The sequence below is a fragment of the Phragmites australis genome, chromosome 5 (genome assembly GCF_958298935.1).
Source record: "Phragmites australis chromosome 5, lpPhrAust1.1, whole genome shotgun sequence".
Lineage (NCBI taxonomy): Eukaryota > Viridiplantae > Streptophyta > Magnoliopsida > Poales > Poaceae > Phragmites > Phragmites australis.
Window position 1 is genome coordinate 40,802,683 of NC_084925.1, and position 21,756 is coordinate 40,824,438.

Below are 21,756 nucleotides of genomic sequence, written 5' to 3' on the forward strand. Positions count from 1 at the left end.
TATAAAGTTTGTTCCCATCTAACTTTGTATGAAAAAGTTATGAATTTTTTAAAATAAACTATCATCCACTGTCACTGCCGACTCTAGCTACAAATCGACAGTGATACTATCACTGTCGGCTCGTGGCTAGAGCCGACAGTGATCTAGCCACCAACTGGTAGTGATAGTCAAGGTTTCACTACCGGCTCTAGCCACGAGCCGGTAGTGATAGTATCACTGCCGGTTCGTGGCTAGAACTGGCAGTGATAATCAAGTTTCATTGTCGGTTCTTTTCAAATGATTTTTTATGTCGGTCTTTGATACAAAACGATACTGATACTCTATCACTGTCAACTCGTAAGAAATCGGTAGTGATGGATCGATATATAAATCTATTTCTATAGTAGTGCATAAGTTAACAAGAGAAGAATGCGCATGCATGCACTTCCACTAACCAGAATCCAAGTCCAAGTATACTTATGACAATCAAGAAAAAAGCAGAGTGAAAAGTGTAACTCACCGTATATAGCGCCTTTTCTAACACAAACCCCCTAGAAAAGGAACTATGAAATTCATTGGTTCTGAGTGCTTCCAGAAACTGTGAAATGATATGGCTACATAGAGATGCAAGTAGTTGACAAGCATCACGATTTACTCAACAAAGCAACGTGACTTTCCCCGTTGGATAGACTTTTTTTAAACTTTTTTTTAATAAACTATTTAAACGGCTAGCTTCTAATCCTAGTTTCTATTATTTTTAACTAATAGGAGAAATGATTGTAGCTGGAATAAAACTAAAAACTGATAAGCAGATTTTAATTAGCTTTTAGATATGCTGAAAAGCTAAAAAATTATTATAATAACCAACAAATAAAATTTAACAATTACAACCATTTTTTCAGCTAACAAAAACTATAAAGACACGACCTATCCAACCTAGCCCTTCTGAGTCGTGACGGTGGCGGCCAATAACATTCACGCACGAAGCAGTCCAGGGATGTTAGGATTCCAGGACATTTCGGGCCCAGCCCTACTGAACGGAGACCAAAACTAAATGCTCTTTATCTCGATCTGTCACCAGGAAAACACCGAAAGATTACGCCTGTTGTGACTGTCGGTGGAAAACCTCGCACCGATTTCTAATCAATCAGAAAAGTTCCTGGATAAAGGCAATCCTTTAGGATCACTTACTGACAACAAGATGGCAACAATAGTTTCCATGTTCCAAATACAATAATTTCCCGAGGAACATAAGCTTGGGTACGATCAATCCTCTTTTTCTGAGGCTGACCCAACAAAATATGTATCAGTATAAGCATAAACGATATGCATTCAACATAATTTAATGTTACAGTCACAATACAATGATACGGTGAGTTGAATTCGAGTTTAAGCTGGCATCGACGAATGGAATTCCAGAGAATATGTTGCATTAGATGGGATTTTACATGTAAAAGGAAAAAACACGAGGCGGCCGCACCACGAGCGCCATGAGGAGTAACGAATAGACTCATCAGTCACAACACACCACTTCGGAGAAATGATAATCATCATTCAGTGGAACAACAATGCTACTAGTCCGCACATGAGAGTAACCAAAGCAAGCAAGCTGCTTTGAGCTCGTTGGCCACCATTTGCAGCGGTATTGTCTTTCTGGGAGACATTTGCGCAAGGAAGTCCTTTCTTGTCTCCTTTGCACTCGCTGGCAAACAGGCCTGGTGGGTACTTTCCATAGAGGTTGATGTAGCTGAACATTGTTGATGCACAGTCGTTGCTGAGGTCATTGATGTACTCATTAAACGGGCATGCAAATTCCACGAGAGCACCACAGCATTTGTCGGCAGGAAATTTTGGCCCTTTGCACTTGCTTGTGATGATTGTGTAGTTTTGGAACTCAAAGTTCACGGGGCAATCTGATAACCATAGGCAGTAGTAACAAGATTGTGTCAGATCGAGGTACTAAAACTATGGAACGTGACGAGAGGTGTGTTTGAGAAAAATACATTAGAATGATGAGATATGCTCAGCTTGATATTACTCGATACTCAATGTCAGCAATATATATGTATTGCTATTTGCATTGAGGTTACACAAAAAAAATGCAGTCAGGGGTTGCCTCGAAGAATTTGGTTCTTTCGCAGACTATAGCCAGGACCAGCCTACCTAAAACTTTTAGTTCCTCCGCAGAAATTGGCTGTCATGTCAACAAATTTCTTGCAATAATCCATTTTTCCTATCAGAACGGTTCAGTTTTTACAACAGAAAAGGTTCTAAAATAGGCTTCACCGTCACAGGGCACACACAGGCTTGATGATATCCTTCATTTTTTCGCTCTCTTTACTGGCGGTTGGCGCTACGGTAGGGACTACGGATGGATATACATTGATATGAATATAAATTAGCAAACGAAAACATCCTAGTAAGTATCAGCATGTAAAGGTCAGGTCCTTTTTTTTTATCGCTCCTGATGTTCGAAAATTATCACAAATGCAAAATTCCTGGTTATACTCCCGAATGATGTCTCATAAATTTTATGTGCAACTTTTGCTTTGTTCTCCAAGTCCAGAAGCTCCATGTCACTCTCTGAAAGCTATAACCATATATGATATATGCACCTTTTACAGCACCAAGAAGTTTATCCCTGATGTCTAAATGTGGTTCATCCCCTGTCCTTTCCAAGGTGATTTTGTCAATGAAAATACGAGATGCCTCCTATTAACAAGTTAATGTGAATGTCACTCTCGCCTAGGAGCAAGTTGCGCATGGCGCTGATCACCGTGAACGCCACGATCCATGTGCTCCTGACACTCCACTAGCTCACCCGCGAGATTCGCAAATCTTGCATTTGCTAATGCAGTACGGTGTGCTCTTAAATTAATTAACTTGCTGTGTTGTACATAATTGTTTTATGTATGGTTACTGCCATCTTTTTCTATTTTCAGTGGCACCATTGAATCTTTTGTATCAAGTTTATGTTTCTCCTTTGCATATATAAAATGTAGTTGCAAGACCGATAAGTTAATGCCCTCCTTTTTCTGTTTGATTCCTTCAAATGTTTCAAAGCAGGACGAATGGGTTTTCCTTTTCAGCTTAATCGGCATAAGAGAAAGTACATCCATTGGTGCTAGGAAGAAGCGACGGGAGAGAGAAATGAGTTAGCACCGGTGCTAAGGGATGTAGGCATGAGTGCTAAGGCTAGAATACATGGCATCAATGCTAAGGTTTGTCACTAGTGCTAACTTCATTTTAGTAACAAAATTAAATATTTTAAATCATCATAGCACCTATAAAGGGGTGCTAAGGGATACTTTAGAAGTTGCTAAGGCTACTCCCAATGCATAGTATCATATTGCTATATCCAAGATTATCATGTCAGATAGAGGACAATATATTAGATTGATGTGTAGAAACAACTCCTCCAATGCATAGTATCATGTTGTTGTTTCCTAGGCTCCCAAAGCAATTAATTGTGGTATATATTGTGAGCAATTATGTCCTATGACACAACACATTGGAAATAGCCTGAGAGCGATAATGCTAGATAACTACCCTTAGCACCCAACTCAAGGGGTAATGGATGTACTTCCTCTAACACTGCAGGCCGAGAAGTTGTGATATGCAACCAAGTGTTGCCTAGGTGAGCACTTTAGTTTCCAGTTACTTATGCTTAAGATTTCCTGAGCTAATTCCTACTACTAGATGCTTATTTGCCTTGTGCAGGAAATGGTGAGTACTAGCACGGTCAGATCAGGTAATCCAAATCATATATATCTAACGGCATCACTCAGATCCCAACCTTCTCCACCCCGATTTCAGATCAAATCCCCTTATCTGATGCCAATGTACCAAATCAATCACGGATTTAAGGGGTGGAAATGAAGACGAAATAGAAGGAAACTTACTCTTCTTGGCCTGCAGCAAGCTCCTCCCAGTAGATCCGACGCTCGCCTGAAACACGCTGTCTGCTCAGCCAGCACAAACGAAACCAACCCATCAGAAGAGGCGGCCACGGAACGGAAAAGACGAAAGAGTCAGCAAGAAACACCGGTGCAAGAGCTGGCAGTCACGCACCGGACAAGGAAGGACCAGCGGCGGAGGCGAGCCCGACCAGGGCGGCGGCCGAGAGGAGGAAGAGCAGGAGCCCACGGTCCACGGCCATCGCCACGCGTCCTCCCGCGTGCAAGCGAGAACTCTCCGCTGATGCAGCTGAGACTTTACCAGCGGGAGGGTGGCCTCGTGGGAATGGAGCTCGGGAGCGTGTTGGATCTAGGACGACGGCGACGGTTATGGAGATGGGACGCGGGAGAGAGCAGCCGCCCACATGCGCGCCACGACGTTCTCGCTGGTGGTGTTTGCAAGCTCTAACTCGGATGCTACTGCTCGAATTAAATTAGTAACGCGGGGTGGGAGCTGGACGGGGAGCTTGGAAGAAGCCAGAGTGCCAGACAGCCGAGACGAGGGAAGGAGGAAGACGCCGACGCGACGCGGTTTGTGTCATTACTCATTCTGACGGTGGGCTGGAAAGAGACGAGCGGCAGAAACGGAAGAGTTCAAGGGTCAAAGGTTTACCGTAGCAGCTCGTGGGTTTGGACTGCAAATTTTCTCTCCGTTTCTATAAGAATTGAACTATTCCCACAAGGATATTGAAGGCGTGAGCAAGTCCCTTGCCTCAGGGAGACAATCACTCACTCGAGATTGTAACCGTGCCTTTAACTCATAAAACTATCCTCTTTCTCCCGGGAAAAAAGAGGGGGAAATGTGCAATGATTTAGGCTCATTGATCCTACACCGACGATATTTAGGTGAGCTATTTTATTTTTATTTTAATCAAAAAAACAGATTAAAATTATATTATTTTAATCTATAAACTCAAGATCTTATGTAAAACTCGGAGTTAGAACTCTAACAAACAATATCTTATGTGCGCTGTCTTGCTGACAGGGTCTTCTCTTCTGCCAGAAAATGAAACCTCCTATCTGGCATATGGCTGTGGTCTACTTGACAGCTCAGTTTGCATCTTCAATTGCCAAACAGCTCATGATGTACACGAATATCATTCCTTAAAACGCGACAGTGTATAAAAGCATGATACATCATGATACACGAATATCATTCCTCAACACGTGAATATTTCGGTTAGTTGCAACACTACCAAGTTACAATCGGATTGAAAGCATGGTAAATGTATGAAGTTATCAACGAAAAAATGGATTGAATTATGAAGATGATACAAATTGATCGAATCAGGAGGCTCAACCCTGAAATGAGCATAAATAGAAGCATGGACAGGACACAAGCTGTGCATTTGGGCTCTTTTAGAATTCCTTTTGCTCTATAACTGGACAGTGTTTGGTGATTTTCCCGGATGCTCTTCTTGACTATCTCCTCAGTTTATCAGAGGTCGCCAACTATCTATTCTTATTGAAACTAAGATATCAGCACTCATCTCTATAATAGACCAAAAAAGACAAGCAACAAGGGGGAGCAATGTATTTTAATTATCTCATTCTCTGTCGAACAGCAGACATTAGTAAGTTGCCAACATTTCTTCTTGTTTCTGTACACTGCAGCTAAGTGTATTATGTACAATATTTCCTCCTCTGCACCGAAAAATGGAAGACAAAAAAGATAAGTGTAGACAAGAACAATTAATACAAGCCGCAGGATGATTCCAAAATCATCTATTTTATACTGTTATAATGCAGACAGAGATAATTTGAACCATGCGTAAACATAAACGTTGGTGTTGTGAGTCACTTTCAGATACTACGGATTTGAAGAAAATACTCAATGTGGATAATGTAATGACAATTACATGATATGTTATACTCACCCTAAGATCAGACTCCTTCACAGCTTCCAATGTCTCAGCCATCTGCATTTGTTTTATGACTGTTGCATGCAATACCTGGAAGAACAAACCAAAAGAAAACGACTACATAAGTATATGATAGTTTGAAGGACAAGAATAAAGGGAAATAAGTTTCAGTTAAATCAAGAACAAATAATGAAATGGATTATAACTAGGATGCACATTGCGCCATAACAAACTCCTATCCACATTATGCACTCAAGCAGTCTAGCAAATAGCAAGATATATTTGTGAGCTTACATTCTCTCTTTCAATTTTCAAAATGCAATGTCGTTCCATAACCAGTGTCCCTATCATGGCAATGGAAGACTTGAAATCATCAGAAGATGCATTTTTAAGGGTGACAATCAAATACAAACTTGTGGGTTCCCACAAAGTTCTCTTAAAGATATGGCTGGGACCGGATGACCCAAACAAGGACTAAAGCTTACATAAGCATGGTCTTTGTAGTTACTTTTGAACTAGCTCAAATGTTTCAGCCTTTGATGTGAACTTTGTAGCATCACAAACTTGCATATTTTTAATAAATTAGTAAAACTAACTTTCATATATAAGTTCAACTCACAGTGTCCGAAGTTATGCCCAAGATTAAACAAAGATTTTGTTTAGTACAAAAAAGGATCTGTGCCAAAAGGTATAGCCATAGAGCCGAAAGAAACTGCAAGCACCATAAGTCCATAAAACTTAGGTTGACAAGTACCTTCTTTGTCTTCTCCAGATCAAACTCAATCGACTTTATCCTATCAAAAGAATCTTGTATGGCACGATCCTTATCCTGTGGAAGCTGTGGAGGCTTTCTGCTTAGCTGATTAAACATTGACTCAAGTCGATCAAGGCGCTCCAGACAAGGATTTACGCGATCTTCCTTAATTATCTGAAGATCTGCCTGATTAGTGGGCACAGTTGCAGTATGTGGATGAACATTTTCCAAGTGTTGTCGTCGTCGAATGAAAACCCGCAAAAGAGAGAGTACTTTAATTAAAACAGCAACAACTTTTCTTGAGAAATGTTTCAAGATCCCATCATCAGCATTGCCCACATCATTTGGGGCACGCCGACCTGCTGGTTTCAACTCATAACTTTAATCATCACACAGACTGCTGATTTGAAGATTCTGTAGTGTATAACAAAAAAATTTATATAGCTTAAAACACATGCATGTAGATTCTGAATGGATACCTGGCACAGGTAAAACCCCATTTATTAAGGAACGCTGTTCTGTATTGTACTGTCTGACTTCATTTCCAGAAGGACTGTATCTTTTGTTGGGCATATGAGACATGCCATCAGAACCGCTGTATGTTGCAGATCCTGATTCCCTGGCCTACAAGGTAAACACTCAGAGATGAAATTTGCAATTACAAACTACAAGTTATAAAACACACTAACATTGAAGCATGTGGTAACCGAGAGGAACATATCAGCTATTTTCTTATGTCAGTCTAAAAGTGCAAGCAACATAGTTCATAATACAACACACAAGAAAACGAATGGAACTTCTTAAAAAAAATGGAAGAACTGAAGGAACAAGACTTTACTTCCTCATGAACTGGGGCCAAACTAGGATATTCAACATCTTCAGGAGCCACAGGGGATCCAAGATCGTCAACATCCGAACCTGATTCAGTATTTGATGTGTCACTAATTCGTTCTGGTAACTGAAAGAAGCAGGAGCGGCACATCCATCGTCAAAATTGGAGAACAGAGTGGCTTATTGAGCACATTAGACTTCAAAAGTTTGGTATATGGTAAACTTGCCTTGAGAGCACGCAATCTTACAGAGCCTGTAATTGTTTCTTCTATATCAGATACTTGCCCAACCTCCCTCGATGACTCCATGCTATGTACAAGCTGCATAGAAAATAAGGTCATGAACAGCAGGGACAGATAAGTTAACTTATATCTGCTGCTGTACCACAAGGACTGGTAGCCTACGAAACAGTAAGAGGGATTCAGCAGATTAATGAACTTACCTTCATGATTAAAGGATCACTCCAGGGGCCTTTATTGGACCTCAGGCACCCTCCATGGTTAGAACACATGCACGATCCACCAAAGTACTCTGGCAATTGGCTGAAGATACATTTTGCTAAGCCTTACACACAGGTTCACCAATAAAACAATCTTTAAAGAAACAATCACCAACCTTGCATCAATAGCTTCAAGAAGTCTGCTTTGATATTTTGTTCCTAGAACCTGAATTGAAGAGAAGGTATGAAGCCACACAAAGATCAAGACATGGATAGTGAACTAGGAACGGTTGCAAAATTAGTACATGGATTTTAGATGATGTTTTGGGGTCAAGAAGTCCCTTCACAGTGCTCCAGATCAGCTTGAAACCAGGTCCAGCATTTACGATAAACATTTGGTGCAGTGTCTGCATATTTTGTCACATGCTTGGTAATCAGAATGGTTTCAAAACATGCTATAAATAATTATTTCACGATTAAGGCTAACCTCAGGATAATAGTCACCATCTATTTTTTGCATACAACGCACTAAATCCCTCGCGATCTTGCTAAAGTTCTTCCAGCCCTATATCACAGGGAACGGAACAAGAAAATCTTGAAGATCGAGTTTCAAACTACTGTGCATATAACAACACAGATGCTAAACAAGAAAAGATTCTTTGCCAAAAAAATATTCAGATGCGCCAAAAAAAAGAATGAACTAGCAGAGCTAATGAATTAATGCAATTCTGCCCGCACCAGTAGTATAGAGGAACTTAACCTCTGCAGCAATACTGATGGTTCTTTTTTGGATATAGGTGGATTTCTCTCAAACCATTTGGACATGTGACCCAAGTATTAGACCAAATCTACTGGATGATTTTTCTTTTCAAAAACAGTTATCATAGGTAATTTTTCAAGCTTCCATAGTTTCACAGTTGCTGCATTTTTAAGACAATATATATCCCAATAATTGCTAATTTAACCAAGGTTTGCATGTTTGTCTTAGCAAACTATCTTGTCAGAACTGTAATTGATGGCAAAAAAGAACTATTCTGAATCCTGATATCTGAACTATAAGATACGCCTGGCAAGCATAACAAACAAGTTGAAAATAATATTCAGATAATATTCTCATAAATGAATTTAAAGGGATGCTATTGTAAAGGCAAGTAGGGAATGCTTTTCTATTTCAATTTTATTGCATGTATCTCTTTCAAGAATCAAGACAACTAGTGGGGTTAACAAAGCAATTTAGTCGATGAACATACCACACCATGGACATCCAATATTGTAGTTGTGGTATCTATGTGTCTTTTGGCAGAAATTGAGCATGCAGGAAATTTCTCGCGGAAAGCTCTCTCAAACTCTTGTACATGATACTTAATGTAGCGCTCCAATGTTGTAATTTGTACGATCTTGTTGGGTTCAACTTTCCCAAGCAACTCAACATAGACAGGCCTTCCCTCCTTGTCAACCCCATGATAACCATGAGGATAATATTGCAGGACCTCCTCTAGCTCGTGAAATTCAAAATCCTTCAATAAGTAGAGTTAGCTGCCGTTAGTAAGCATGACATAGTATTGCAAAATCATATGACGATTGACGAATAATCTTAGAAATCATACAGTGCATGTAAAGATACATCTAAATATTTGCAGAATCTCATATAGTTATGAGGTCGACTTTTTAGAATAGACAGCACCCTACTTCAAAAATTGTGTCTGTACCGAACTCCTTTCTCCACTGCAGCATCTCCGCCCACATCTGTGCTGCCTTCTCAAAGTCGAACTTCCTCGCTTTCAAAAATCTGCACCACAGATTGGTCACGATGAAAAATCACCAACTGGCATTTCCCAACTGAAAACAACAATATGATTTTCATCAGATATCAACCTAAGCATCATATGGTAATCATCATGCCTGACCGGCAACAATCCCCTAGCAAACAAAACCTCCCGAAATGAGCTCACTGCCTGCTCTTCCTCAGCATCCCTGACATCCTCTATCGCTATCCTTGGCACTCTGCAATCCACTTTCCTCTTCCCCCTCTTCTTCAGTGAGTGTGTCAGCCTTGTCGATGCGTGCAGCGCCTTCTTCCTCAGCAACCGCATTCTCGTGTGCCTCGGCTCGTCCTCTGAGTTGTCGACATCTGCTCTGTCCCTCCTCTCATCGTTACTGACCGATATCTCGATGCCATCCACATTGCTCTCTGCAGTGGCGCATAGCAGACCCCAAAACATTAGCTGCATTGCATGATCGACTCATTAAAACCACATAATATAGCAACGTACACCTGCCGATACCTGACATTCTCTACAGACGCAGCTCAAACAATCGGGCCCTCCCCCTTCGTATTGCGATCACTGATTTGTCAGCGCGAATCCTCACGCTGCCACAAAAACAGTGCATAAACACAGGTTATAATTCACAGAGCTTAGAATTCGTTGTGCACAGAGGCAGCGGTGGACTAAAAAAGGGTCATGGGAGTTCAGTTGGACGCCCAAAAAAATGGGAAAATAAACCAAACAACAGTACAAACTTCACCACGCAGCAAACAAATCCACACCGAACTGGATGGATTGGGGAGAACGACGAATATTCGGATTTCAGAGCTCACAACAAACAAAGGGGGCGGGGGGGAGATTCTGCGGGGTGAAAAAACCGACCAATCGGGCATCCTAGGATCAACTCAACTCCGTAAGGATCGGATCTCCGCTCCACGCCAGTGGCGTCCGGCGGTGACGAGGACGACACGGACGCCGGCGGGAGAGGAAGAGAGGCGCAGTCGCGGTCCTAAGCAAGGATACCTGGATCTGGATCGCGGCGTGCTCGGCGCCGATGGCGCTGGGAAGCTCGCCTCCGGCGTCGCCGTGGGATCGACCCGCCGCCGTGAGATCGCGAGGAGCGGAGACGGGGCAGCGGCGCGAAGAGTTTGGTGTGATCGGGGCGGGCCTCCTCTTGCCTCCCTACGCGGTACGCCTCCGTTTCTTGCTCCCGAATTCCGCCTACTCTTCCTATGCTTCCTGCTAGACCGCTAGTGCTCGTTTAGACCAAGACCAGGGATTCCCTTCACGGTCAAATTCCCATCGTAAAATGATTCCCGTTCTCTTTAGCGCTCCTAACAGTTTTCTTTCACGGTTCCCTTCACGACGAGATTCTCAGGATCATTCCCTTCAGAACAGAATTCTCTCTCCTTTCCCTTCGCGATTCCCTTCGAAGGGAAACTATTAAAGATGAGAGAAAATAAAAAGAATAAAAATAGAGAAGAAAATCGGAAAGGGAATGAAATGAAGGAAATATAATTGGGGATAGTCTTACGGGGACGCCCTTCGGTCTGCGCCGGGCCCAGCGTCAGCGACGCGCGCCCGCTCCTCCGCTCGGCTCGCCTGCGTTGCGCCGACGCTCACGTGCAAGGTCACGAGCAGGCGCTCAGGCGTGGGGCCCGTATGTCGGTTAAGGAGAATTATATTCAAGGATTTTTAAGGTCACGTTTGTTTTTAGTCTGATAATGTATTCTAGCTAAAAACAAAAGAAAAAACAAACAGTTATAATTTAAAAGTTAATTCTCACAATTAATGATCTATGTTATAGTATAAAACCTTACAATTTATAATCTGGTGAAACAATTTCTACATAAAATACAGATTACAACAATTTACAACAAAAACAAACAAGCTCTTAAACTTCTGCTTCGAATTTTAGGCTTCCAGAGGCCTAGCGACAGAAGCTAGGATCATTGACCTATAATAGTGGTGGAGTTTGAACAAAAATCTAAGGCCCCGTTTGGATGCTGTCGGTGACACAGGAACCAGGGGTCCTCGAGTCCCGAGGCCAGAATAGCAAAATGCCACGTAGCGCCCTCCTTCGGAGGTTATCTCCCTAAGGTCCGAGAAGATCAAGTTTTGGGAGAGGGTGCTTGGGGATATGAATAGTGGTCTCCAAACACCCAAGTTCCCCGATGATAAGAAAGGCCAAGTTCTAAGAGAGAATGCTCGGGGTTGCGAACAGTGGCCCCCGAGCACTCGAGTCCCCCGATGATCCAAGGGAAGTCAGTTCCAGGAGAGAGTGCTCGGGGTCGTGAACAGTAGCCCCCGAGCACTCGAGTTCCCCGAGGACCCGAGCAATCAAGTTCCGGGAGAGAGTGATCGGGACCGCGAACAGTGGCCTCCGAGCACTCGGTTCCCCGAGGATCAAGAGAGGGCATATCCGCGAGAGAGTGCTCGGGGCTGCGAGCAGTAGCCCCCGAGCACTCACAGTTCCCCGAGGGCCTGAGAAGTCATTCACCGGTGGTCTCCACAGAGGCTCAGCGGTGAGGTGCCAACTGGTGAAAGGCCCGATGCTGCATTTAAGAGGGTGTGTTGCCTATCACTTCAAACCACTCCCCCCACGCCTACTATCAATCCCTGCCACGGCCTGGCAGGGAGCGCGTGGGGACATTTAATGCACGGGTCCCATCGCGTGTTATCCGGTGCGCCTCGGGATAACATCGCAGAGCTCGAGGCACCCCGCCTGCTGCCCTGCTGTGTCAGGCTTGCTCTGACTAGGCGGGCACGCCGGGCTGCTCGGTGGCTGCCCGGTGGGCCCTCCCCGCGGCGTCCGTTGAAAAGCGATATGAAGACGAACAAGACCGGACGGGGGCGCGTTTTCAACCCTCCCCGTCACCTCGCGCAGCAGCCCATGATGGTTGCTTTCTATTTATGACGCCTTGAAACTCGCGCCATCCTTTCTGGGCACGCTACCGCCCCGACGAGTATATAAGCGGGGTGGGCTCCCCGGAGAACGAGAGATCAGAGACAACCGACGAGATGACAAGTCTGGGAGCCTTGACGAACACCGAAGCACGGAACACATCGATGAGTCCCGAAGAACAAGGAGCACGAAGCTCTAGACTTAGACAAATATTCTTGTACACAGCAGATCCTCCGAGAGTCATTCTCAGAACATTTATAGCATACACACAGGAGTAGGGTGTTACGCTTAGGGTGGCCCGAACCTGTCTAAAAATCCCCTGAGCATTTACTCCTTCCTGCATCCAATCATTCCACCTCCACCTGCATCTCATTTACTCCCATTTATTTTCACCTACGAAGCGGATTCAGAATCATCCCCCGGCCGAATCTCAAAGGGGGTCCCTCCGGATCCCCGCTTGAGGAGTTCAACCCTCCGACAGATGCCAAAATCGTTTTGAATTCTCGACCGTTTCAACAAATCCAACAGTCAAACGCTTGAGTGAGAATCGTTTCTAGGCGTATCATTTCTTGAATTGGGAGAGAATCGACGAAACGGCCAAGGGGTTGTTTCTCTCGTTTCTTACCGAGTCTGACCCCACACTCGTAGTCAAGCTTCTCCTGCCACGCCATTGAGCTCCACCACCACCACCCATGTCGCCCTCCCACAAGCTGTCGGCTGCTCTGCCTCGCCGCTCAAGCCACCGGCTACTCTACCCCATCGCTCAGTCGTCGGCTGCTCTGCCGAGAGAGATAAGGATAAGGGAGAGAACCTATGAGATAGGGAGATTTTTTTTTATCTGGCTAATAGATCATCAGATTTTTTTTTAAAAAAAAATAAAGTGGTCAATATTATGCCCTTTAATAACTAAATCACATTAGATACTACTACCTAGAACTAATCCGAAGATAATTAAATTTTCTAAAATGAAGTGGTCGATTGCACCATTTCTAACGTTGTTATCTGTCTTACTTAAAAAGGGACTTGTGACTTTTCTATTCCGTCTGATTCCCATTTCGCTCCCACATTATCGTTTCCGCTCCCTCATTTCTGTTTCACTCCTTCATCGACCCACCAACCACGTCATCGTCGCCAAACCGCCTTGCCTCTCTCCTATCGCTTGACTTCACCGTCAAGATCCCCTCCCCAACTGCTGAGATCCCGCACTCATCTTCCACATCGATTTGTGCATCACCTCCATCTCCGCTGCCCCCTCATGGGTCGCCACTACCGTCACAGCCGCCCCACATCTTTCCATCCTTGCCCGATGTCCGCGAGTCCCTCCACCCCACCTCTCAAACCAATCAATCCAACTTCTCCGCGCGTCCTTGTGTGCCTTCGGTCACCTAATCCACGTGCCACCCTCACGCCGAAGTCGCGCAACCCTCCCGCGGCCCTAATCTGTCTGTGCGCCGAAGTCATCGCTCGTCGCCCTAGTCTACCAGCCCCTTTCCCTCTCTCCTTCTCTAGTGCCCAGTTGGCCTGGGAAGAGGAGGAGGAGAATGAGGGAGGCACGGGCAACGCCAGCAGTCGGGAGGATGACACAGTGGGTGTGGAAGGCGATGGTGCCAAACTTGAGGACAGCGACAGGGATTCGTCGGTGCTGTTGTCGGAGCGTGGCTTCCTGACATACGACGGCGGGGGCACAACCACGTGCATCGCACATGCTCGGTTGGCATCGCAGGGGATGACGGCCGCCCGGGAGCCCTGACAGCTCCCTCTCGCTGCAGATGTTTGTGCCCCAGGTCGTGCTGGTTCTGTTAGGGTGTTGCTCGTACAGACCATCTACGGTTGGCCTGTCACTGTGCCGAGATGTGCTGCCCCGAGCGTAAGCGCGGACCGTCGTGCTAGATGGCTTCCACTTGCAGGAATCTGTGCGCTTCGCAACGGGGAATTGAATCTCGATCTCCACCGTCCAACAATGTATCTACATCACACATCTAATGTTGCCACGGCCATTGAGTCCGCAGAGCTCATTGGACGCTTCACTATCGGCATTGATGCCCTGTAAAAGAACATTGATGTCATGTAAAAGAACACGTGCGACGCTGAGTCACCCTGGGATGTCTACCTCTCCTTGCTTCCTAACTACAAGCCATTGTGGCTCGTGCGGCCTACCAAGTCCAGGCACCTCCTCACGAAAGCTAGACAAGGTGAGATTATTTAGTTATACTGCCATCGATGTCTGTGAGGATGCTGCAATGTAGTGATTTGGTGGTACTTTAAATTAAAGATCTTTGGTTGTTCCTCATCTATCATTGCACTTTTTATCTGATGCTTTGTGCTTGGTTGTAGCGTGCAGATTCAAGTTATTCTTTGGATGATCCTGTTAGTTGTGATATGCGAGTGCACATATGTTGTTCAACTAAATGATTATATGTATAGTTATGTATAATTTTGTATTTCCTTATTCTTTCAAGTGAATATGTTAATTGAGAACATGTTAGCTTAGTTAGATATATATATTAGTATGAATCATAATCTTAATCTACAATAATCTTTGCAATGGTTGTGAATATATGATAGCAGAAATTTTATAATATCACCCGTCTATGGAACACATGTAAGATGGATTTGGTCAATGAGAGGCCCAATGTTCAACCTATTTAACAAGTAATGTTTAAGTAATTGTGTGGCGTGTCTCTTACCTTTTTGGATTGAATTAACCATGGTTTTCTGACACCAGCTACTGCAGTCGCAAGCAACTCAATCAAAAGTTAGGTATATTATAGTTTCTATTTTCTGCTATTGTCAGATATAAGCAAGACACGACATCTTATCTTTATGAACATGTCTTAGTTCTCAAAGAATTAATATGTTAGATAATTTGTTTATAATCACGCACAACAAACTGTAGTAGAATAGCCTAACTTTTGATTATTTGTAGCCTTAATTGATGCAATAACTGAAAAAGGACCATCAATGCAATATAAGCCTATGTTGAGGATATATACATGATCTAGCTCTGTAACATGATTGTTCTTTACAGCCTTGTGGTTGCATGTTTGAGGCTTATATTGCATTGAACCCGGAGAAGTCATTGCCCTCATATTCACCTGTGGGTCTTATAACAATTGGTAAGATCTTAATCCGTGGCCCACTATTGTTGGTTGAAATGAGTAAATAGTTTCACTTATTCCTACCAAGTTGAACATTGTTGTTCGGTAATATATTCTATTGCTTTGATAATATACTCTATTGCCTTGGTACTATCTTAACTTCCTAAATGCAATTATAGTGGCCCTATAGTGAGCGTCGACTGGAGGAGCTCGAGCAGTAGAGAGGGCGACTAGATATGGGCGGGATTTCATCTCCAATGGGTGGTGTCGTGGTAATTCATACATCGAGTAATGCATGCATCCTTTTTCGTTGAATCGTGTGGGAGATGGTCAATCCTATCTACTTGTTAACTATTGTGATTGTTCTATCATTTTAGTAGATCTATCATTTGGTAGAGCTATACATCATAGTGAGATCCCGCACTACCGAATCAAACATCGAAAGAGAGATTTATATAGGTTCGAATCTCTTAAATGATAATAACTCTACGTCACGTGTTCTTATATTGATCTTGAGAAAGATTACATGGAGATCGTGACTAACTTAAATGTGATCTATATTTAGTCGAAGGTTCTTTGCACATTGTTTGATGAGTTGATCATGCAGGTTGCAATCATAATCTTGATTGTGTATGCTAGATGGTGATGCCTCCTCAGCAAGATTCCATAGCTCTATATAGGCGAGTTACCATGTCACACCAGATTCTTTTTTAAATAAGATTATATTATTTTTAAACTTAGGGATATATTTTCTTGTTTAAAGATATCATGATATATACGTACAGTTTCCATATATCTAGAGATTCTTTTTCCTAAATATACCTGTATGGTTCGAGTATCCGAGATACCCATAAAAATTCATATACAAATAAGATCCTCATATACAGTAGATTTATACTCCTCAACATTGACCGTAGGAGACAATGACGAGGACGGTTGATAACAGCTGCCAACGTAATACAACACATTTTACCTTTTACGATGCTGCAGTGCCTTCTATTTATGCGATAATGCACTTCTCATAGCTGACAAAGTCAGGCCCAAGTAGGGTTGTCGCAGAACAGTAGTAGCCCAAGCCTGCGGCCATCCCAAAAAAGAAAAGAAAAAGAAGGAGGAGGAAAGTTCAGGCGCACCCGTCCAACTTAAATCGACGGCCCGTGCGGTGCGACTACTGGCAAATCCCCAAACACAGCCCAGTAAAAACTCGCGAACCATTCGTGCAGGGGGGGGGGGGGGGGGGGGGGCTCTGCTGCCCAGTGCTCGCTCGGTGCTGGTCACGCCTACGAGCACATCCTCGTCGGCTCCACCGCCAGCCTCTCCGGTGCCTTGCCAGGTGCGTATCGATCGATTCCTCCTCAATTTCGCCGTTCACGACCTTCGATCTGCGGTTGTTGGTCGCTCTCTCCCTTTCCTGCCGCCGCCGCAAGTTGCTGTGCTGTGCGACACCGTCGGCGCCCTCGCGCCGCCAACGGGGCACATCAAGCCAGGCCTCATTCGACCGAAGCCTTCTCCCGTCGAAAGTCGCCGCCCTCCTCCTTTTCCTGGCCCTCTACTGGTACCGGACTGGCGTAGGGTGGAGATCCATTCGGTGCTGGTGTCTGGTTTAGTTAATGGGTAGAGATGTGCCTGGATCTGGCGCTGGTTTCTGGATCTGGAATGTTTGCTGCTTGATACCCTGTTAACTCAATCAATTCCACCGGTCCGGTTAGGTTCTTTTTCAGGGCGAAAGATCAATCTACCCAAGGTGCGGTACAGTTAAGTTTCCAAAATCCTGGGGGTTGAACCGAACCCTTACGCCTCACGTAAAGCTTCTCCTGCAGCCTAGTTCCCATTCTGACTCGGACGGTCTCCGCGAGCAAACATCTTCTACATTTTAGTTTATTTTGTCTGCGAACGGTTTCTGCTAATAGATGTGTAATTTCTATGTCGTCAATATCTTCATGATATCATACCCTCTAAACTGTCAATATGGATTTTGAAAACCTGGCTAAGAGTTGGCAGTATCCTCCTGCAATTTCAACGTAAAATGTGTCTGTTTGCAAAGATGCTGTCTCGTGCCCTTCTGTTTTATTTTTTTGCCCATACATTTACCTTGCACACAATTCTATTTAGGGGAACTGAGTGTGGATGATATTGTTCTTCTGGTTACAGGTTATAGGCAAAGTTTGTCCTGAACTGCTAATCATGGCGAAAGGTTGGGTATTCTCTGCTTTGTTAGTGGTGTTTCTAGTGTTTGCTCCCCCTTGCAAGGCGTTCTACTTGCCAGGCAGTTACATGCACACATATCGGCAAGGTGAGGAGATACGGGCAAAGGTGAACTCACTCACTTCCATTGAAACAGAACTGCCCTTCAGCTACTACAGCCTCCCATACTGTCGTCCTAAAGATGGGATTAAGAAGAGTGCCGAAAACCTGGGGGAGCTTCTGATGGGTGATCAAATTGATAATTCCCCCTACCGTTTCCATGTAAATGTTAATGAATCACTGTATTTGTGTACCACAAACCCACTTGATGAGGGTGATGTGAAGCTCCTCAAGCAGCGGAGCCGTGATCTCTACCAGGTGAACATGATTCTCGACAATCTTCCTGTGAGGAGGTTTACTGAGCAGAATGGATTGACCATTCAGTGGACGGGCTATCCAGTTGGTTATACACCAGAAGGCACCACTGATTTCTACATCATCAATCACCTGAAATTTAAGGTCTTGGTCCATAAGTACGAAGGAGGTAAAGTAAAGGTAGTTGGGACTGGGGAAGGAATGGAAGTGATCTCAGAAACTGACAGTGATGCCAAATCTGGTTATGAGATTGTGGGATTTGAGGTCGTCCCATGCAGTGTGAGGCATGATCCTGAAGCCATGTCGAAGCTTACAATGTATGATAAAGTCGATCCTGTGAACTGCCCTGTGGAGTTGGAGAAATCTCAACTGATTAGGGAGAAGGAGCAGATTACTTTTACGTACGAGGTTGAATTTGTAGACAGTGATATCAAATGGCCATCACGGTGGGACGCATACCTGAAGATGGAGGGTGCCAAAATTCACTGGTTCTCAATTATGAACTCTTTGATGGTAATTCTATTTTTGGCTGGCATTGTATTTGTCATATTCTTGCGGACGGTGAGGAGGGACTTGACTAGGTATGAAGAGTTGGACAAGGAAGCCCAAGCTCAGATGAATGAGGAGCTCTCTGGGTGGAAGCTTGTTGTTGGAGACGTCTTCAGAGAGCCAACCTCATCAAAGCTGCTCTGCGTCATAATCGGTGACGGGGTTCAGATTCTGGGTATGGCAATTGTCACCATTTTCTTTGCTGCGTTTGGCTTCATGTCTCCTGCATCGAGAGGAATGTTGTTGACAGGCATGATAGTCCTTTATATGTTACTTGGAATTGTGGCTGGATATGCTGCTGTCAGGCTCTGGAGGACTGTAAAAGGAACTTCTGAGGGATGGAGGTCTGTCTCCTGGTCAACCGCTTGTTTCTTCCCTGGCATTGTCTTCATTGTCCTCACTGTATTAAACTTCATGCTGTGGGCAAGAAATAGTACTGGAGCCCTTCCCATCTCACTCTTCTTCAGTCTTCTATCCTTGTGGTTCTGTGTCTCTGTGCCCCTTACCCTTTTAGGTGGTTTCTTTGGCACAAGGGCTGAGCCAATTGAATTCCCTGTTCGAACCAATCAAATACCAAGAGAAATCCCTGCAAAGAAGTACTCATGGCTCTTCATTTTTGGTGCTGGAACTCTACCGTTTGGAACACTCTTCATCGAGCTCTTCTTCATTCTTTCAAGTATTTGGCTAGGAAGGTTCTATTATGTGTTTGGCTTCCTCCTTGTTGTCCTCCTTTTGCTGGTTGTGGTCTGTGCTGAGGTATCAGTTGTTCTTACCTACATGCATCTCTGTGCGGAGGACTGGAGATGGTGGTGGAAAGCTTTCTTTGCCTCTGGAACAGTTTCCCTTTATGTGTTCCTGTACTCTATCAACTACTTGGTGTTTGATCTCAGAAGCTTGAGTGGGCCGGTTTCTGCTATGCTCTACATTGGATACTCTTTCATCGTCTCTTTTGCCATTATGCTAGCTACTGGCGCTGCTGGGTTCCTGACATCGTTCTCTTTCGTCCACTACCTTTTCTCATCAGTCAAGATTGATTGAAGGCCTTATCTTGCGAATCTCCAAGGATAATCACCTGCAAGCTCAAATGGTTTGATCATGGCATGTTGGGCCCTTTGAAGAGTTGTGCTGTTGTTAATGTAGCTTATTACTGAGACTATTGTACCAAGATATGAACGGTATATTCCAGCAGATGTGCTTTTAAGCTTGTCACTCTTTTCTTTGTCACAACATTTTGTTGGTGCTGCAAATGCTCTGAAAAAAGGTCTTGCATTGTACAATATCATTGGTGCTGCAAGTGCTCTGAAAAAATGCTCTGCTATGTAGGTTTGCAACTGGAAAACTATTATGTTGTGGTATAATCGATATGTACAAACTTGTGTTTCTAATGCACACCAGCCTGCGCTCTTCTTTTGTCTTTATGTTTTTACCCAAGATTCCATAAAACACTACAGGTATGTTTGGTTTTTTTCCCACACTTCCCTAGTCTTGCCTAGTAAGGTTAGAGAACAATCAAGCATGTTTGGTTCCTTTGCATGGTTTGAATTTAAGCAAGGTGGGCAAGGATTTCTTTGTTTTTGAGGGAAGCCAAATTGGCTCTTCTCCCCTAGCAAGGTTTGCCTTGCCTAACCTTGCCAAGCAAGATTGGTGAGCAAAGAAACCAAACATACCCCTAGTCTATGTTTGATAATGAAGCACGATATTCCATGTCACTTTTTTACTTCACCCTTTATGAGCAAAAGTGATATGTGTTTTTTATTTCAGCATAACGCTGTTATTTTTTGTCACTCAGATTCAGATTTCATTAGGTTTGTTTCTATCAGGTTACTTTCTTTTAGTTAAGTTGATTCTGAAATCTGTGAAACATAATTAAGATATTTTCGGAATGCTTTCATTCAGTTCATTGGATGTTTTCACATATTGCGCCAAAATTTTTAGGGCTCTATGTTTCCTGGTTTTTAACTGTTGTAGAATACTTATAAGACACGCATCGAAGCCTTTGTCATACATGTAGATATAGTAAGCAAACCAGTTTTGAAGACGTTACCACAGTTATTCTTTTTGTTGAATCTAGAACGTGTTGTTTCAATCTTTGCTGTTTACCGGCTCTAGTACTATTTGTAGCTGTGGAACTGAAACTTTGCAAGTCTCAGCATGTCATGTGCCTTGTTACACGAACATGTGAGGTACTATATGGTTTGGTAGGTTGAGCCATATTTCAGACGTGCCAGGATCTATGCTTGACCCCATATTGATGGATGTCCAGCCGAATTTATTGTCAGGACAATTTCAGCCCTTTCCTCATTATGCACTTTTGTCCAATTTCTCATATGGCAGCTAAGACTTCATTCTGAAGGGTGCTTCGTTCAGTGATCAGCTATATGTTGATGACCTGACGCAATGTGTCAATTTGTTTGCCCCTTTTTTTGTTCTGGAAGGAAGTCTCATTCTCAGTTTTCAGTCTCTCCGCGCGCATCCCAATCCCGTTCTGAGCTCCATGCGGCGAGGAAGTAGCCGTACGCCCGCCCCGAGCTCCGCCCGAGGCTGCTCCTTCCGCGAGACCTGCGACGGCGTAGGAGAACAACCTGGCCGGCTGCCAATGGCTTTCAGCAGCAAACGGTTCTCAAATCTATAACCAAACCTCGTTATTATACAAGTTTAGTACTCCTACCAGGGTGCGAATTGAGTCGATCACTTGGTAGCATTTACTCACAAGCATCAGAATAAGGGTGGCATCTAGCAACCACTCTACGATTCAGCGTGGATCAAGAGACTCATGACAGATATTATGTCAGTTGCAGGGATTAAAATTTTGCCGAAATTTTGATGAAATTTTGAGAATTTTGAGAAGTTTAGAGAGGAACGAAATATCTAATTTTGATTTTTTTTTTAGGATTTTGATCTTTAGCATTTATATCAACTATCGAAAATCCCTGGTCAGTAGCATGTATATCAACTATCGATTCAGTCAATACTCGGTAGAAATTTCCTTCAGAAAAATGAAAATCTCAGTAGTACGTATTAGCACTACTATTAACAGACTGCAAGAACCACAACATCT

The 21,756-nt window shown here is 43.8% G+C and overlaps 3 protein-coding genes across 6 annotated transcripts; 1 reads left to right on the plus strand and 2 right to left on the minus strand.

Moving 5' to 3' along the window:
• Positions 1 to 1,283: 1,283 nt before the first annotated feature.
• On the minus strand, positions 1,284 to 4,486 carry LOC133919692 (GPI-anchored protein LLG1-like). Its single transcript, XM_062364165.1, has 3 exons — positions 4,051 to 4,486; positions 3,882 to 3,941; positions 1,284 to 1,892 (listed from the first exon to the last, which is right to left on the minus strand). The coding sequence occupies exons 1-3, from the start codon at positions 4,136 to 4,138 to the stop codon at positions 1,534 to 1,536; spliced, it is 507 nt and encodes a 168-aa protein (XP_062220149.1). The 5' UTR covers positions 4,139 to 4,486; the 3' UTR covers positions 1,284 to 1,533.
• A 592-nt stretch (positions 4,487 to 5,078) lies between these two features.
• Positions 5,079 to 10,837, minus strand: LOC133919691 (phosphatidylinositol/phosphatidylcholine transfer protein SFH9-like). 3 transcript variants are annotated; one of them, XM_062364164.1, is made up of 15 exons: positions 10,611 to 10,837; positions 10,107 to 10,192; positions 9,697 to 10,012; positions 9,511 to 9,610; positions 9,072 to 9,338; positions 8,309 to 8,386; positions 8,127 to 8,228; positions 7,998 to 8,047; positions 7,825 to 7,924; positions 7,610 to 7,702; positions 7,390 to 7,509; positions 7,031 to 7,175; positions 6,552 to 6,910; positions 5,813 to 5,887; positions 5,079 to 5,579 (listed from the first exon to the last, which is right to left on the minus strand). In XM_062364164.1, exons 2-15 carry the CDS (start codon positions 10,111 to 10,113, stop codon positions 5,559 to 5,561), a joined length of 1,833 nt encoding a protein of 610 aa, XP_062220148.1. In that variant the 5' UTR covers positions 10,114 to 10,192; positions 10,611 to 10,837; the 3' UTR covers positions 5,079 to 5,558. The 3 variants fall into 3 exon arrangements, with proteins under 3 accessions (XP_062220148.1, XP_062220146.1, XP_062220147.1); XM_062364162.1 differs by having other exon boundaries at positions 6,552 to 6,913; XM_062364163.1 differs by having other exon boundaries at positions 6,552 to 6,913; positions 10,498 to 10,837.
• A 5,963-nt stretch (positions 10,838 to 16,800) lies between these two features.
• On the plus strand, positions 16,801 to 19,977 carry LOC133919693 (transmembrane 9 superfamily member 12-like). 2 transcript variants are annotated; one of them, XM_062364167.1, is made up of 2 exons: positions 16,801 to 16,923; positions 17,742 to 19,977. In XM_062364167.1, the coding sequence occupies exon 2, from the start codon at positions 17,775 to 17,777 to the stop codon at positions 19,734 to 19,736; it is 1,962 nt and encodes a 653-aa protein (XP_062220151.1). In that variant the 5' UTR covers positions 16,801 to 16,923; positions 17,742 to 17,774; the 3' UTR covers positions 19,737 to 19,977. The 2 variants fall into 2 exon arrangements, with proteins under 2 accessions (XP_062220151.1, XP_062220150.1); XM_062364166.1 differs by lacking the exon at positions 16,801 to 16,923 and adding an exon at positions 16,941 to 17,344.
• Positions 19,978 to 21,756: the final 1,779 nt, after the last annotated feature.